Source organism: Panthera tigris, chromosome B4 (assembly GCF_018350195.1).
Source record: "Panthera tigris isolate Pti1 chromosome B4, P.tigris_Pti1_mat1.1, whole genome shotgun sequence".
In the NCBI taxonomy this organism is placed as follows: Eukaryota; Metazoa; Chordata; class Mammalia; order Carnivora; family Felidae; genus Panthera; species Panthera tigris.
The window spans coordinates 45,652,990-45,670,971 of NC_056666.1; the positions used below are offsets into that span (position 1 = coordinate 45,652,990).

The 17,982-nt window shown below is 43.5% G+C and overlaps 1 protein-coding gene and 1 long non-coding RNA gene across 5 annotated transcripts in view; one reads left to right on the forward strand and one right to left on the reverse strand.

Moving 5' to 3' along the window:
- Positions 1 to 3,545, reverse strand: part of LRP6 (LDL receptor related protein 6) — a 176,611-nt gene extending 173,066 nt beyond the window's left edge. The window contains exon 1 of the mRNA XM_007076312.3: positions 3,225 to 3,545. Within this exon, the coding sequence (XP_007076374.2) occupies positions 3,225 to 3,279 (55 nt within the window). The 5' untranslated portion in view covers positions 3,280 to 3,545. The remainder of the gene's footprint in view (positions 1 to 3,224) is intronic.
- A 264-nt stretch (positions 3,546 to 3,809) lies between these two features.
- The window catches only part of LOC107179073, a 43,387-nt gene continuing 29,214 nt past the window's right edge, over positions 3,810 to 17,982 (forward strand). For 3 of the 4 annotated variants that reach the window (XR_006219795.1, XR_001509610.2, XR_006219794.1), the window contains exons 1-2: positions 3,810 to 5,476; positions 9,807 to 9,944. This is a non-coding gene — a long non-coding RNA (uncharacterized LOC107179073). The remainder of the gene's footprint in view (positions 5,477 to 9,806; positions 9,945 to 17,982) is intronic. The other variant, XR_006219796.1, reaches the window with a different exon arrangement.

Below are 17,982 nucleotides of genomic sequence, written 5' to 3' on the forward strand. Positions count from 1 at the left end.
TATTTACAGATTATACACACAATGGTATTCCAAAATTTATAAAAAATCTTATAAAAATATTTGCTCTAAGGGCACCTGGGTGGCTCAGTCGGTTAAGTGTCCGACTTCAGCTCAGGTCATGATCTCATGGTTTGTGAGTTCAAGCCCCACATTGGGCTCTGTGCTGACAGCTCGGAGCCTGGAGCCTGTTTCTGCCCTCTCTCTCTGCCCCTCCCCTGCTCATGCTCTCGCTCTCCCTCTGTCTCAAAAATAAATAAATATTTAAATATATATATATATTTGCTCTAGAAAATTGGAGATATAATCTTTTCTAATCAGTACCTGGATGGAACCAAGAGAACAGTAAGGATGGCAACCGAGATTGTGAGGTCCATTAGAACAGGGACATGGCTATTTTGCTCACCACTATACCATCAGAGCCTGATATACAGTAGGCAGGTATTCCCATACATATTTGCTAAAAGAATGAACAATAAATCCCTACTATTAATAAATCCCTACCAATAAATCCCTACCATCCTTCCACTGTTAATTAGCTATAGGAGCTTAATCAGATCATAATCAGTTTGATTCTGAGTATCCTCACTTGCAAATTAAGCAGTTAGACCAGAATGATCAAAATCTCTTCTGGCCACAAGAATTTGTAAATCTTACACAAATTAAATCTCAAATTCCTGGCATTTGAGAATATGTCCACAATAAAAAATTATAACAAAAAATAATATTAGCAAATCACTTGATATTCATCATTTCACTTAATATGCCTGTTAAACATGCAAATTAGGTCAGGATTACTATTTACATTTTACAGGTAAAGAAACTGAGACCCAGAGAAATTGACTGACTAGACCAGAATCACAAGGTTATTAAATAGAGAAGCACAGACTTTGAACCCAAGATTTAGTGCTGAAATCCCCAAATCTTTCCATTACACTTTGTCCTCAGATGATAGGGGTTAGGGATGCAGCCCAGACGATGACCGCATTATTCCCTGGCTTTCAGCTATTGACTTAACAGCGCTACAGGACAAAAGGTCTCCCGAACTCTCTCATCAACCCATCATCCCAATATTAACTCCTCATAACAACTCCTCTACAGAAAAAATTATCTTAACGCAACAAGTTAATCACATTTTTCTCCTCAGAGCCCAAGGTCAACTAATGCCACTATTATAACACAGAATGACATTATCAAGGAATGAAAAAAACCTAAATTATGAATGAAAATCTTTCACATCAGAAGACTATTTTTTAGTTCAAATAATATGTACTCACAGTTAAGCACTGATAAATTCAAAGACCACCTTATACTATCATTATGCTACACTGAAAATGAGAGGTCCACTTTTGGAAATTTGCTGGTAGAAATGAGGCAGTTTAAACTATTAACTCTTTTAGGTCTTGTTACATAACACCGTACTTCAAATTAATACTTCAAATACAATTTCTCTGAAGTCAAGTAACGAACAAACCCAACTCTAGACTCAAACTTAGTGTTAAACAAATGGCATTTATGTCACACCCTTACCCTCCAAGAAATACAACCAGGCAACCAGAAGCATCCCCAGGTTATGGACTTAGATTTCCCGAGGACTTTAACCAACCAGCTGACTCTCATATTTAACTACTAACTTTCTGTCTTAAAATATATGCATATTCTTAGGTCAAATATGTTTCTCACAACTAGAGCAAGATCCCCTTTCAACAAAGAGTATACGGTGATGAAATAAACATATACTTATTAAGCCTTTCAAGTACACAACACTGTATTAAATTCTCTGCCAAGACAATTAAGCGAGCACTGTCTTTCTGGGGGTGACATGCGAAAATAGTTTGGAATATGCTGACAGTGAGTCATAATTATTAAGTATAAGTAGATATAACATGCAAACGTAATAATCCTGCAAGAGTAACTACAGAAAGAAAAAAAAAATTCCTCCCACTCAAAAAAAAAAAAAAAAAGTCAATCGCATTCATCCAACACAAATATACACACACAGAAGGCATCTTGGGTTCATTTGCACAAGATCATGAGTTACTATCGTGCCCTGTAAACTTTAGCAAGTTATGGAGGCTTAACAAAAGTTTACCTTGTTAAATGAAGAGCTAAAAATCTCCATGGACTCAAGAGGTCTTATACCTGAAAATAATTTGCCATGAACACGTGAGAATTTTAACAAAACCAAAGCCACAGCCTTTGCATCGATCCACACGTAAATTCCTCTGCTGGTAAATGCTCAATAGCAAGACTCATCACCACTTCCACACGGATAAGTTTGAGAAGAGCTGTTGAAATCTTGCGGGCCAATCAAAAACCTTAGTGAACTGTCACAAAATAAAAGTCACGGCGTATGTGACAGCTTCGCAGGGCAATTCAAAAAACCACAGGGCCGTCGAATTTATGCGATTCTCGGAGCAAAATACCCAGAATAGCCCACGTTTTTTTACCAAAGTGCCAAGCAGTCCCCCAGGGGAGCGCAGCAAACGATAACTTAGGTCCCAGGACAGGCTCCTCTTCACACAAGGATGACTTTCCTATTCAGTGCCAACTGTACACTTGCAGGCTCCGAAAATAGGGGCAAGTCCTGAATACCAGGGGTTACAAGGGCAACGTTTCTATTTTATTATGGGCTGAAGCTCAGAAGATTCCCAGTGCTGAAACGCTCGACCTATAACCTCGGAGTCACTTTCCAACTGTGCTCTCACCCAGGATCATTAGATCCCCAACGGAAGCCAATTATTAGTAGTAACAAGGCCTGGAAAAATAGTAAGAAGGCTCTAAAAGTTCACGTAAGAGACACAGAAAAGGTGGGGGCTTCCAGAGAGAAGACCAACGTTAAAGCATCTTCGGCTCCAACATTTTAAAAGCCAAAATCCATACAAAGACCCTTCTCCCGGATGACTCCCGGCAGAAAGGGACACGCAGACCCTCAGTCACTGCGAAAGAATGGAGCTCCAGGGGTTCACCTACACAAGCAGCCCGGATGAGGCTCCTCTGTGTCCAGGGAAGGTCCGGAACCCCAGGAAGGGGTCTGCATTGTGGCCAGGCGGAGCGCACAGCCCCTTCTCCCGGGCCCCTTTCTCTCTCCTTCCCCACGACCAGGCCTCTCCTGGCTCCTCTTCCCCTTCTCCTCCCTCCCTCCCCCTCCCCCCAGACACACACAAAACAAGGCCACCTCCCCCCCAAATCCCACCAACTTTCCCGCTCCCCCCCCCCTTTCCCACCTCTCAGGAGCGCACAGAAACTGCAGGCCAGGAGGCTCCTCAGGACGGCCCCCATCTTCCCTTCTCGCGTTCTCTTCTCTCACCGGCGAGGGGCGGCCAGAAAAGGGGGAGGCGAGGAGCCGGGGCGGCCGCCGCAGCGGCAGGTCTGCACGCTCATGCTTCCCAGGTTTCCAGAGAGAGAAGAAAGAAAGGGGCACGTCAAGGCTCCGCGCGCGCCGCCGCCGCCGCCCTCTCTACCGCGCCGCTCTGCCGGGGGCTCGCGCGACGCCAGCGTCTGCTTCCATCCCGCCGCCTCCTCCCCCGGCGCCCCGCTTCCCCCGCGCAGTTCCTCATTCAGCCTCTTCCTCTCACGCAGCGGCGCAGGGATACCGCGGTCCCGCCGCCGCCACGGGTCGCCGCGAAGGTCTCCCTGCGCGCGGGCGAGCCCCTCCCTCGGCGCCGCCTCCCGAGCAGCTGCGGAAGAAGGTGGGGGGCCGCGCGCACGGCTTCTGCTTGGAGACCCCGGGAGATCTGCCAGGCGAGCAGTGGCGAGCTGGAGGGAAAAGGCCTCCCGCCGGCGCATTCCTATGGGATTCTTTCCTGGGTCGGCCGCTGCGGCCCTCCCCGCGGAGGGCGTGAAGCGACGTCGAACAACATCGGCCCGGCGTGGTCGGGACTACTTTCTGCGGCTCGGCCGGGCCGCCGCCTGCTCCGCTCTTTGTGCGGTCGCCGCCGGCCGAGCCAGGTGGAGGTCCGGGTCCCCGCTGCCTGACACCTGGGCTGAGGACGCGGGAGGCGGCGGGCCGGCTGCGGAGCTTCAGGCCGTGCGCGGGGAGCCGCGCGGGGCCCGGCACAGGGTGACGAGTTCAATCTTGGGGCTTGGAAATGGGTTTACCCTTTTCTCTGTTAAGGAAAATAAAGACTAATGCTGCTTACACCAGCTTTAAACGTGATACGGGGAGGATGTCCAAACGCCAACTCAGAACAGAGATTTTTATTTTCTCGTGGCTTTCCAGAATTACAGACCATCCCCAGAATTAGGTCCCACAAGGACTAAAGATTTCTAATCGGCCAGGTAAAATTCCAGGATAAATGCGTCAGCACCTAAGACAGAGCAAAGGGACAATTGGTAAGGACTGTGCTTGGGATTTTACGAGTTGCATTTATAGATAAATCTTTGGCATTTTTTTGATCAGTTCGCAGCTTGAGGAGGGAAAGATTCACCAGAATCTCAGCCTGGTTTTGCACCGCCTCTGCTGCTTTTGATGCTTCCCGGTGGAACAGCCCAGACATCCACCCCAGAAAAGAAGTGGCAACTTCAGCTGAGGAGGCAACTCCAGCCAGAGTTAACCATAATGGAGCCATCGGGTGAATTCTGTACGGCTGTCACAGGCCCTTACCTGGAGGCAGACGTGCGAGCAAGTGGAGGAACTTCCACCATGTTACTTATACAAAAATTCCTCCTTAACTGCAAGACCTCCTGCAGGTGCCTGAAACCATGGATAGCACCCAGCCCTACGTATACCGGTTTTACCTATGCATACATACCTGAGTTAAAGTTTAACTTCTCAATTAGGCACACGAAGAGATTAACAACAATAACTAACCATAAAATAGATCAACTACAACAATATACTGTAATAAAAGTTATGTGACTATGGCCTGTCTCTCAAACTATCTTTCCTGTACTCACCCTTCATGTGATGATGTGAAATGATAAAATGTCTACACGAGAGATGAAGTGAAGTGAAATGATGCAGGCATTGGGACGTAGCCTTAGGCTACTATTGACTTTTGACAACAGTCAGAAGAATGATCTGCTTCCCATCGTGGTTGGCTGCGGGGAACCACTGCAAGCAAAAACCTCTGATAAGGGGGCACTACTGTACCTCAGTGACATTGGAGTTCACTGAGGGTTTGCACGCACATTATCATATTGGCACTAGCCTGGAGTGAGGCAGGATTTGTTACTTACTATCCTCATTGCACTGAGGAGGAAAATGAGGGGTTCAATGACTTTGCCAAGGCCACTCAAGTAGTGAACAGCAGGACCCAAACCCAGCCCAGGTCTTTCAACTTCAGACACTGCTTCTTCCAAGAAATATGTGCTGAACTAAGTGATACAGGTCTGTAAGTAGACGGAGGGCAGAAACAGTCAAATCACTTTCTCCTAAATTCACCTGAAGAAAGTCTAGCCACCACTGATTTAAATTACCTTCTTCCAAGAACCATGTCAAGACTGCAAATTTGGCCTACTGGCCTCCTCAAAACAGGTAACTGTGAACCAGGTTTTTCAGCAATAGCCTAGAAAATGTATTACTGTGAAGCTAGTGAGGCTGTGGAAACACCATAATGTAGTGATGAAGAGAAGGCATGAGCTTTGGATCCAAACCCTACCAGTTACAAGATGTAACTACTCAAAGATGTACATGATGTACAAAACCCACTGCACCTCAGTTTTCTCGTCTGTAACATGGGGATGATACCTCCTTCAGGCTTGTAGTAAGGATTAAATTAAATAGTAAATTGGGGTGCCTGGGTGGCCCAGTCGGTTAAGCGTCCAACTTTGGCTCAGGTCCTGATCTCGCGATTCGTTGGTTGGAGCCCCGTGTCAGGCTCTGTGCTGACAGCTTAGAGCCTGGAGCTTCCTTGCTTCATATTCTATGTCTCCCTCTCTCTGCTTCTCTCCCCTGCTCATTCTCTCTCCCTCTCTCTCTCTCTCTCCCAAAAGTAAGTAAACATTAAAATTTTTTTTAATATATCTAAACTATATTGATAAATAATATGTCAATATATAATAGATGCTCAATAAATAATCATTTCCTTTCTCAACCTCAAGGTGAGAAAGGTGTCATAATATGACCATATTATGGTGTTATAATAACTTGGAATCCTTGGAACATAATAGAAGAGAGGGAAAAATCACATGCTCAAAATGCTTATCACAGGATTATTTATAATTGGAGGTAGACAACTGTGAAGCTGATGAAAATTAACCTTCACTTAAATTAAGTGACAATTAAGCTTCACTTTCACAGGCCCCTTCCAGACCCCGGGAGCGTCCCTAACAATGTATTCACAAAGTTTGCGAAAGTAAGGCTTTTTTGTATTCTTTTACTGAAAACATCTCTCAAAATTGTATAAATTTCAAGTTCCATAAAACCTGGATCTGTTCCTATTTATAATAGGAAACCGAGTACAACCTAAGTTTCTATAGCCGTCATCCTAAGTAGAGAGAGGAAGTATCATACAATGTTGAAAAGTGATGGTTCAGATGACTACACAACAGTGGTGGAAAATGTTTACAGTTAGTTAAACTTAAAACGTGAAAGTGCACGTATGTCTTCATTACAACCATGTAAAATATAAATATAAACACAAGCATATATTATAAATATACTTCCTTATTTACCACATATTGGAGGAAAGACCAAAAGTAAATAGTAACTGCATTAAAACAGGCATTAGGATGGTAAAGTAATATGAGATTTATTTTACTTTTTATTTCTTAAATTTCCGTTAATATATTCTTCTGTTTTTCCAATTTTTTAAGAGGTACTTAAGTGAAAAATCTATGTAGCTTAAGGTTAAGCCCTAGCCTGGACGTCATTCTTACTACTTAACTAATTTATTTTTGCATTCATTCAAATGCTTATTAAATATTCAGTGCAGGTCACTGTGTTATGTGTTGGGGATGCAAAGATGAGACTAATCATGGCTCCTACCCTCCAAAAGCTTACAACTGTGTTTAGAAACACTAATTGATAAAACAAATAATTTAAATGTTAAAATTGCTATGGTGTAGGTGTGCAGAATATCAATAAGGAACTTGAGTGTTTGTCTGCCTGCACCATTTAAAAAAAGGAAAATAACCTGAGAGCTTAAGCCTGAAATTTAAGTCGGAGTCTGTCAGGCCAACAAGACTGACAAGGAATTCCAAGCAGAAGGGTAGCAGGTGCAAAGGCACTGAATTATTAGAGAGCTTGGCATGTTGGAGATTTGAAAGTAGATCCATATAGCTGAAGCATAGGGTGCTTTTAGAGAATGTCAGAAAATGAGGCAGGCCATTAAGTAGATATTGGATAAATAAATTGATTTTTAAGTCATGCTTAGTCATTTAGATTTTAGCCTGTTGACAGTGTGGAGTTTGAAGCATTTTTCTCATGGTAGAGAACTGATTTACGTGTTAAATAATATCTCTGACTGCAGTGTGAATAGAAGGGAGGCAAGGCAAAAAGTAGGAAGACCAAGGAGGAAGTTATTTTTAGCCCCTGAAAGAGATGGTCAGGCCAACAACCCAGGGGATTGAAGAGATCATGGATTTGAGGAATATGGGGTAGAAACCGCAGGGCTTGGGAACCTATCCGATGTGAATTGAGAGAGAGAGAGAGAGAGAGAAGTAGTCTAGGGTGAATTTCCAGGTTTCTAAGTTATGCACCCAAGTGAATGAGAGTCTCGTTTACTGAGAAAAGAAATGCCTAAGGAGGATTTCAGAAGAGGTGATGATAAGTTCAACAATGGGTCTTTTGTATTGGCCCTGCCTGTAAAACTTCCAGCTGGAGATATACAGTACACAGTTTTGATGTAGAAGTTTGGACTCAGGAGAGGAGTGGAAAATATAGCTATTCAGTGATGATTGTGGAACTTATACACCACACAACCCAGGAATGTGCTGTAGAATAGTAAATAGTTATTACCACAATTTTCTGGAGGATGACAGTAAGACATCTGCAGGAAGTGAGGGCATTTTCATAGTTCAGGTGAAGTGAACTTGGGGCCACCTCACTGGTGGGCTGAGGGTAGAGGTTACAGCTGAAGCCATAAACTTACCTAAGGGGAGAAGAGAGCACTCGTTGTGGCTAGAAAAGTGAGCCAGAGCAGATCCATGTGGAATACAAGTATCTAGGAATGAATAGAAAAAGAGAAGCTAGAGACATAAACCGAAAGGGGGAAGGCGGAAAACTGGTTGAAGAGTTGTGGTGAGAGAAGGTGCGGTCAATAATGGCGAATACAGGGTATGGTGGAGACAGTCTGCTCTGAGAAACACTGAAACAAGGCTGCTGTGACTTATAATTTCCAAAAAGGTCATTGATGGGAGCATACATTATGCCAACATTTTAGGAAAGCAATCTAGGAGTAAAATATACACAACTTTTATTTTTTTTATTAGGGAGGGGAGGGGTGTACATGGGGGAGGGGCAGAGAGAGAGAGAGGAAGAGAGAATCTTAAGCAGGCTTTACACCAAGCAAGGAGCCTGATACCAGGACTCTATCTCAGGACCATGAGATCATGACCTGTGCCAAAATCAAGTCGATGCTTAACCCACTGAGCCAACCAGGTAGCCCGTTATACACACCTTTTTAAAAAAAAATTTTTTTTTGTTTATTTTGCATGTGAGAGAGAAAGATAAAACACACGAGTGGTGGAGGGACAGAGAGGGAGAATCCCAAGCAGGCTCTGCACCTGTAGCACAGTGTTCTCGGCAAGGCCCAAACTCACAAAACTGTGAGATCATGACCTGAGCCAAAATCAAGAGTCCGGCACTTAACTGACTGGGCCACTCAGGTGCCCCCCCCCCAATATCCACCTCTTTTAAAATAGAATCCCACCTCTTAGAATTTATCCACAGGAACAAAATTTATAGAGACATAGATATTTAGTAAAACATTGTAATATAAAATGAACAAAACAAACAAGCCTACAAATATGGTAGTTTTATATGGTTCAATCTAATAAGAAAAAAAAAACCTGAATGCATTCAAAAGGGAATAGTTGAAGAAACAATGGTCTATCCTTATTGTGGAATACTATACAGCTGTTAAAAAGAATTGTGTAGATTTAGATGTATCGATTTGGAAGTGTAGCCTTGATATACTGTTAATTGAAGAACAAGTTAGAGAACAGTATGTTCTGTGTGATGGAATTGTTTAGAAGGGAAGAAGAGAGAGGGAGGGTACAGGATGAATTGGCCTTGGACAGGGGAGGAGGAGAACCACCATTTCCGGATGCGAGAGAAGGAGGAGACCTATCAAAAGCTGCTGGGGGCGCCTGGGTGGCTCAGTCGGTTAAGCGGCCGACTTCAGCTCAGGTCATGATCTCGCGGTCCGTGAGTTCAAGCCCCGCGTCGGGCTCTGTGCTGACAGCTCAGAGCCTGGAGCCTGTTTCAGATTCTGTGTCTCCCTCTCTCTCTGACCCTCCCCCGTTCATGCTCTGTCTCTCTCTGTCTCAAAAATAAATAAATGTTAAAAAAAAAAATTAAAAAAAAAAAAAGCTGCTGAAGTTCCAACTCCCTTTTTCCACCCCTACTTTCACAGGCTGCTTCCAGAGGCTCTGGGAGAGACCATGACCATGATATAACATGTCATATGTTTTTATAAAATTTTCCAGGGTAAATTTTTTTGTATTCTTTTTTTTTTTAATTCCTCCTTTTCCAGTTGCATGTGCTCAGGTACCACAAAACCCGAATCTGCCCCTTGTAACTGTAGGTTTGGGGGCAATGGGATAACAGAGACAAATATTTGAAAGAGTTTACATTTGATGGCCTTTATTTGCTTAATACAGTAGTCCCCCCTTATCTAAAGTTTCACTTTCCCTGGTTTCAGTTACCCACAGCCAACCACAGTCCCTGTCATCAGAAGATCAAGACTAGTAGTCTAATGTTCTGGCACAATGTTACTCACCTCACTTCATCTCATCTCATCATGGGAGCATTTTAGCATCTCGTCATCACAAGCAGAAGGGTGAGTATAGTACAATACGATATTTGGGGAGACGGAGACCACATTCACAGAACTTTTATTACACTATATTGTTATAATTGTTCCATTTTTTTAAGTAAGCTCTGTGCCCAACACGGGGCTTGAACTCATGACCCTGAGATCGAGATCGTATGCCCCACTGAGCCAGGCAGGCACCCCTGTTCTATTATTAGTTACTGTTGTTGATCTCTTACTGCACCTAATTTATAAGTTAAGCTTTTATGTTTAGGAAGAAACATGGTTTCAGGCACCCTCAGGGGGATTGGAATGTGTACCCCATGGGTAAGGGGAGACCACTGTATTCAAAAAGCAAAGTTTGGTGTGCCTGGGTGGCTCAGTCAGTTGAGTATCCGACTCAATTTTGGCTTGAGTCGTGATCCCAGGGTCGTGGGAACAAGCCCCATGTCATGCTTCACGCTGCTTGGGACTTTCTCTCTCTCCCTCTGCCCCTCTCCCCTTCTTCTCCCCTCTCTAAAATAAAAAAATACATAAATAATTTTTTTTAAAAAGCAAAGTTAATCTATTCAGAGTGAAGTAAGAAAGAATACAGCGTGGGCTTCAGAAATGTGATAAAGATGTGAAGAGTTGCTGCTGGAAATGGAAGAGGGAAGTGACAAAGGACGTGTTGCAAGGTTTCCTAACATCGGACAGGGTGTGACTGCAGCTGCTCACCATAAATTTGGGGGATACCGTAAGAGTGCCCTACCTCTATTTTTCCATCTTTGAATGGGATTTAATAGTCATTCCTAGCTACAGAATAAGAGTATTGCATGAGATGCCTAAATATAGTTATAATTTGAAAAGAAGTATACTTTGTTTCTAATAATATTTGTTTCTTATTTCATCAGTGGCCGTATAACCCCCCAGTAAAACCTAATAAAACTTTTTAATGATCAATAAATGAAAACACTGTGCACTAAAGTACTCAGGTTAGCCCCAGCAGAATTAAAGGACTCCTACAGCAGAGGACACTCTGTCGCAGGGACTCGGATGTAGACAGAGCAGAGAGGAGGGGTCCATGCAGGGAAGGGGATGATAGAGGGAGCAGAATATTGGTTACATACAGAGGGATTAATCAAAAAGTAAATACATTAAGAATAATAGAAGCTGGCTTTCTGTTGGAGAAGGGAGTCACAAATAGAAGGCAGATATATCAGTGTCAATGTCAATGAAAATGATGGAGTGGGGAAATCCACGGGCCTGTCTCTTCCCATAAATACTGAAAAAAAAAAAAAACACTGGCAAAAACTCTCAGAGTCAACTTTATCAGAGCTCTACAAGACAGTGAAAGGTTGGGGCACCTGGGTGGCTCAGTCGGTTGAGCGGCCGACTTCGGCTCGGGTCGTGATCTCGCGGTCTGTGAGTTCGAGCCCCGCGTCGGGCTCTGTGCTGACTGCTCAGAGCCTGGAGCCTGTTTCGGATACTGTGTCTCCCTCTCTCTCTGACCCTCCCCCGTTCATGCTCTGCCAAAAATAAATAAACGTTTAAAAAAAAAAAAAGACAATGAAAGGTTTATAGCAACCAAGCAAATGCTTAGTCAAGAGAATGAGCACTGAGGGGCACCTGAGTGGCTCAGTCAGTTAAGCATCTGACTCTTGATTTTGGCTTAGGACATGATCTCACGGTTCATGAAATAGAGCCCTGTGTCAGGCTGTGCACTGACAGTTTGGAGCCTGCTTGAGATTCTCCCTCTCTCTCTGCCCCTCCCCTGCTTGCACTCTCTCTTTCTGTCTCAAAATAAATAAACATTTAAACAAACAAATAAATAAATAGAGGGGGTTTTTGTTGTTGTTGTTGTTTTTAAAAGAGAATGAGCACTGGGCACCTGGGTGGCTCAGTTGGTTAAGCGTCCAATTTCAGCTCAGGTCATGATCTCGCAGTTCATGAGTTCAAGCCCCACATCGGGCTCTGTGCTGACAGCTCAGAGCCTGGAGCCTGCTTCAGATTCTGTGTCTCCCTCTCTCTCTGCCCCTCCCCCGCTCATATTCTCTCTCTCTCTCTCTCTCTCTCTCTCTCTCTCTCTCAAAATAATAAACATTAAAAAAAGAGAGAGAATGAGCACTGAAACATGGTAGAAGAGGTTTGTTGTGTTTTAATTTACTCTTGTCTGCCCTTCTCTCCATGGTGCAGTAGCAATGTAGAAGGTACCAATCAGGGTTTCCAGTAACAAAGAGAAAGGGACATAAAGAATATTTGAAGAAGGAGGCACCTGGGTGGCTCAGTCGGTTAAGTGTCCAACTTCGGCTCAGGTCACGATCTCACAGTTCGTGGGTTCGAGCCCTGCATTGGGCTGTGTACTAACAGCTCAGAGCCTGGAGCCTGCTTCAGATTCTGTGTCTCCTTCTCTCCCTGGCCCTGCCCAACTCACGCTCTCTATCTCTGTCTCTCTCTCTCTCCCTCTCTCTCTCAAAAAAATGAGTAAACATTAAAAAAAAAGAATATTTGAAGGAATGAGTCAAAAACTTCCCATATTTGATAAAATAGGTAAATCTACATGTCCAGGTATCTCAACACATACAAAGCAGTTACAAATACAGAAAGAGAAAACACTAGAACAGATGCTGTGATTCTTTATTGGTATGTATCGATATTGGATGTATCGATATGAATTTATGGTTTTCAGTATATGTGGATAGATATAGAAATAAATAGCTATAAATGAATATGTGACTCTGTGTGTGTGTGTGTGTATGTGTGTGTGTGTATTCCCTAGCTCTGTCCACCAAGCAGATGTGTCAGTTCATGTTTACTAAGAAGGAGTTACCAAGACTCTTGCACAAGATTAGATGTGCAAGAGATATATAGGAGGAGTGTGACAGCCTCCAAGGTGGCCCCCAGTGATTCTTACTTCTTGGTGGTCTCACACCTGGAAAGTCCTTCCCAAAATGAATAGAGTTGACCTATTTCTGCAATGACATGGTGTGAATTTAAGGTTAGACAATACATGTGTTAAAAAGAAATTCAACTGAGTAAATTTTAAAGATGCTATTAGTGGGGCGCCTGGGTGGCTCAATTGGTTAAGCGTCTGACTTGGGCTCAGGACATGATCTTGCAGTTCATGAGTTTGAGCCCCACATCGGGCTCTGTGCTAACAGCTCCAAGCCTGGAGCCTGCTTCGGATCCTGTGTCTCCCTCTCTCTCTACCCCCCACCCCCGCTTGTGTTCTCTCTCTCTCACTGTCTCTCAAAGATAATAAATAAACTTAAAAAAAATAAAGATGTTATTGGCTTTAGTCCATGATTCATGAATCAGGCAGCAACCTACATAGCAGATAGAAAAGAGCTCTGAGGAGCTATACAAAATGGAAGACTTTTATCAGTAGAAGGGAGTGGGACAAGAAAGTTATACTAGCAAAATAATGGATCCGTTGTGGCACAGTCACTTTCCTTCAGGGAATGGCAAGGGTCTATCAGGCAGGTTACCTCACCAGTGCTGACCTGGTGATTCCTAATTGATTGGTTTAAGATTCCATTTCTGGGAGAGGACAAAACTGTAAGTTTCAGTTTGGTGGCATCGGGCTTAGCATAAGTGACTCCATTTTGGACCTGTTGGCTTGTCTTTAACAGTGGCTCTGCCTTCTCTTGGAGCACTTGTTTAGGGCTAAAGTCAGCTGTCATGTCACAAGGACACTCAAGGGACCCTAAGGAATGGTCCTTGTAGTGAAGAACTGAGACCTCTTGCCAATAGCCAACTGAGTCATCTTGGAAATACACCCTCCAGGGTCAAGTCAAGCCATCAGATGACTGTGCTGTGGCTGACCTCTTGACAGCAACATCATGAGAGATTCCGGACCAGCTCATCTGCTCTCAAATTCCTGACCTACAAAAACTATGAAATAATAAATATGTATTTTGTTTTAAGTTAATATCTTTCGAAGGTAATGGCTACACGGTGATAGGTAACTAATACAAGTAAGAAAGGAGAAGGGTGAGAGATCCTTCAGCCTGAGATGTCTTCTGACATTTGTGGAAGGAGATAAGGAAAGAAGGACAGGAGTAGGACAAGTCTTGCACAGCCGCACAGTTCCAAGAATGGATTTACTAAGTAGATGGGGAGTTCCCAAACCAAAGTTGCCCATTGAAGAATTCCTATGTCTTGCAGAATGGGCCCCCTGAGCCTGCTATGCTTAAGTATTGACTGGGAGTAACCCTTGGGGAGTATGGCCTCGGTACAAACAGGGTGATAGATGGGGGGGGGGGCGGGCAGTAGTAGGGGCTGTCAGTCAATTATGTTGCCTGTAGCAGGAGATCCGAGTGACACATTTTTTAATTGTTTTTAATGTTTATTTATTTTTGAGAGAGAGACAGAGAGTGAGCAGGGGAAGTGCAGAGAGAGAGGGAGACACAGAATCCGAAGCAGGCTCCAGGCTCTGAGCTGTCAGCACAGAACCTGACGTGGGGCTCGAACCCACAAACCGCGAGATTATGACCTGAGTCGAAGTTGGTCGCTCAACCAGTGGAACCACCCAGCTGCCCCCAAGTGGCACATTTTTATAGGCACCACAGCAAGTTTAGGCATGGTGACAGCCTGATACCAATGATCACAGGTAGTGTCAAGATCTTGGCTTCTAAATAACGTTTTTCTCTGAGAGGAACCAGGGCTCCTTAGAGAAATGACTGATCCCACATCTGGGGCAGGGGAAGTATAAGCCTGGAACACTTTGTTGTGAAAGAGCAAGGAAGGGCTCAAGGAATACTGTGAAAGTGTCACAAGGACATAGAAGCCACTTGAAGAGCCTTCCATTGGCCAAGTCAGGAACAAATCGAGCATCAAAATTTAAAATGACAGTAAAATATCATCACCCATTGAACAAAATAGAAAATTATGACTACAAAGACATAAATAAATGAGTACATCAAAAGTTTGCTGAGGAATGGGGTATTTACATGGTTTCACTAGGAAAAAGAATATCTTCACAGAGGATATGCCTAGCAGATATTACCTTAAGCAAGGAATCAAAGTGAACATCATTAGTAATGGGACAGACTGAAATTATGTGCCACATGACACGATATAAAGCGATGAAAGTGACATCACTTCTATGATATTCCTGCCAAGGTTGTATAACCTGAATATAATCCTAAGGAAACACCAGCAAAATCCAAATGAAGGGACAAGTTACAGGATAACTCCGAAGTGCCAAAGTCATGAAAGTCTGAGAAAGACCGGGGAATTGTTTCAGGCAGAGGCAGATGACGGAGACATGACAACTTAGTGCAGTGTGTGCTTCTGAACCTGTTGCTAGAAAACACATCATTGATACAATTGGCAGAACGTGAGCAGAGTCTGAGGCTTACCTAGCAGTCACGCATTAGTGTTAATTGTCTGCTTTTAACGGTTGCATTGTGATTAGACAGGAGAGAGTCCTTGTCTGTAGGAAAAAGTATTTGTGGGCAATAGAGCCTCAGGTCTGTACTTTAAAATGCTTAAGGACAAAAAGTTGTTTGCACTGTACTTAACTTTTTTTTTTTTTTTAACTTTGTGAATGTTTCGAAATGAAAAAGAAAGAAATGTCCTTATGGTATTTGAAAGATAAATGTGTCATAAATGTAAGGTTTTATTATTTAAATCCAGAGAGTCCTTTAACATTTTTTAACTTGATGAGTAACTGCCCTCTTGCTTTTCTTCTCATCCGAGATTACTGCAGTTCATTCACAAGACTGAATGGAATCTTAACATTTAAACACCTAATCGCTTTCTTTCATCTTTGGCACACATGAACTGGATTTCCCCACATGTATGAGTCACCTGATAACAAATTTCCCAGCTTAAATAGGTTTAAAACTGCACTATTAGTAAAGCAGCATTGTGAATTGTGTCTCAGATTCAAAATTTATAGTAACAATGTGTTTTTAGCATTCATGTTCTTTCTCAACATGCACATTTTTCTTTCGTGCTGCAAAACGTTTTTCTGGTGTTGAAAAGTTTTCAGGCAGTTATGCCATCATAAAGCCCCTCCCCCACTTCTCACTCCCAGAAAATCAGACAGCTTGATGTGTTTGTTGCTTTAATTTGAATTGTAAAACACTGCATTCTTTGAGTTTCCCCACAAAATGAAATAAGAGAAATATGCAATTGCTATGTCAGGGGCGTATGTCTAGATAAATAAAATGTGCTCTTAAGCCCTTTCCCTAACCTTGCCATTTCTTTTTTATTAAAAAAATTTTTTTTGGTTTAATGTTTTTATTTATTTTTGAGAGAGAGCAGCACAGATTACGAGCAGGGAGGGGCAGAGAGAGACGGAGACACAGAACCTGAAGCTGGATCCAGGTTCTGTCAGCTTAAACCCTTGAATGGTGAGATCATGACCTCATGATCTGGGCCACAGTCGGATGCTTAACCGACTGAGCCACCCAAGCGCCCCAACCTTGCCATTTCTAAGGATGAGAATCTAGAGGAATACTGCAGTCAAGGAAGAAGGGATTCCTTTTCCTTCACCGTTGTCAGAGTCTATTCAATTTGGAGGCATTTGAACCAAATTTCTGCGTTGGAGAAAAAGAGAAAAAAAAAATCAGTCCTTACCAAAATTTAGTTTATCTGGAAATGTTTGAGCAGATTCCCTAGACCAGTGGCTCTCAATGGTGGGGTATGAGCGTGGATTTTGCCCCGTCTCCCAGACTCTTGGCAGTGTCTAGAGGCATTAGATTGTCAGGACTAGGGGTGGGAGATGCTACTGGCATCTTGTGGGTAGAGGCCGAGGATGTTGCTAAACAGCCTACAATCACAGGACTGTCTCGAAACCATTGCTGGTGCCAGGACTGAGAAACCCTACCCAAGATGAAAACAGGGAAGAGAGAAGGCTAGGGAAGAAACAAAACAAAACAAAGCAAGAAACACAAACACAAAAGACCTACTAGTCAAATGATGAATTTTACACAGATTTATAAAAATACAGATTTTTAGGGATTGCATTCCTATTTGGTGGCCTTTTAGTATATAGCTAAGAGGCCACTTAAGGCCCTTTTGAGTTTTGCCAAGACTACATTTTTATCAGTTCATTTGCCAAGTCTTTCTTGAGCACCTAGTATGTGCCAGACACTGAGGACGCAAAGATGGGTGAATGTCTCTCTTCCCTGGAGGAGCTAAGAGTTTTTAGCGGTGGAAATATCTTTAAGTGAAGAAGTGTGATACAAACGGCAAGAGGGGAAAGGGCAAGTAAAAGATTTATCAGGGACTTTCTCTAAGCCAAGCACTTCCGCTTGAGTAATTCTCCAATCAGCCCTCTTCAGTGAGTGCTATTCCCATTTCGCGAGAGAAGAAACCGTGAGAGTAACAGCAAGAACTAACAAGTATATGCCGGGCCCCGTTCTCAGTGGTTTTCACATGTTAACTCGCTTTACCCTCACGACTACCCTATGACGTCAATACTAACCTCATTACCCCCTTTTGACATATTTAGGGACCCAAGAGTTTGGTCCACGTTCCCACATCCAGGCTGTCTGGATTTCCAGACAGAATCTATGCTCTTCACAATCCACTGCAGGGCTTCTCTTATGCCTTGTGCGAAAGAGTAAATGGCCCACCTGGGCATAAAAGCCAGAATATGACTGAAAACCTAAGCTTTTGTCTGCGACACAGCATTACACCCTCCCCATGCTAGAAAAGTGCCCGAGATGCTTTGGGCCCCCTGATGCCTGGCTTTGCCTGGGGAAGCCAAAGTAGACTTCACATTGGAGGTAGCATCTGAGCCCATCCCAGAAGTCTAAGGAGGGAAGTTGGCAAAGGGGAGAGCACAGGCAGGAAGAGACCAGGACAAATTCCACCATGGCTAACAGTTTGTTGTGGTGGCAATGCAGCATATGGAGGACGGACCGGAGACAACCTGGAGAGGTAGGCAGGGACCTGATCAAGAAGTATGAGTCATGTCCCATGGGCAAAGAGAATTATAAAAAGGCCATGACTTGACTTGATATCAACCCTTACAACAGTATTGTTGGGCTCTAGAATAAATCGCTTCCATTCCTTTCTGTCCCCCTACCCCTCTCTTGTTCTTTTTAATCCCACTTTGCCTGGTTTGAAT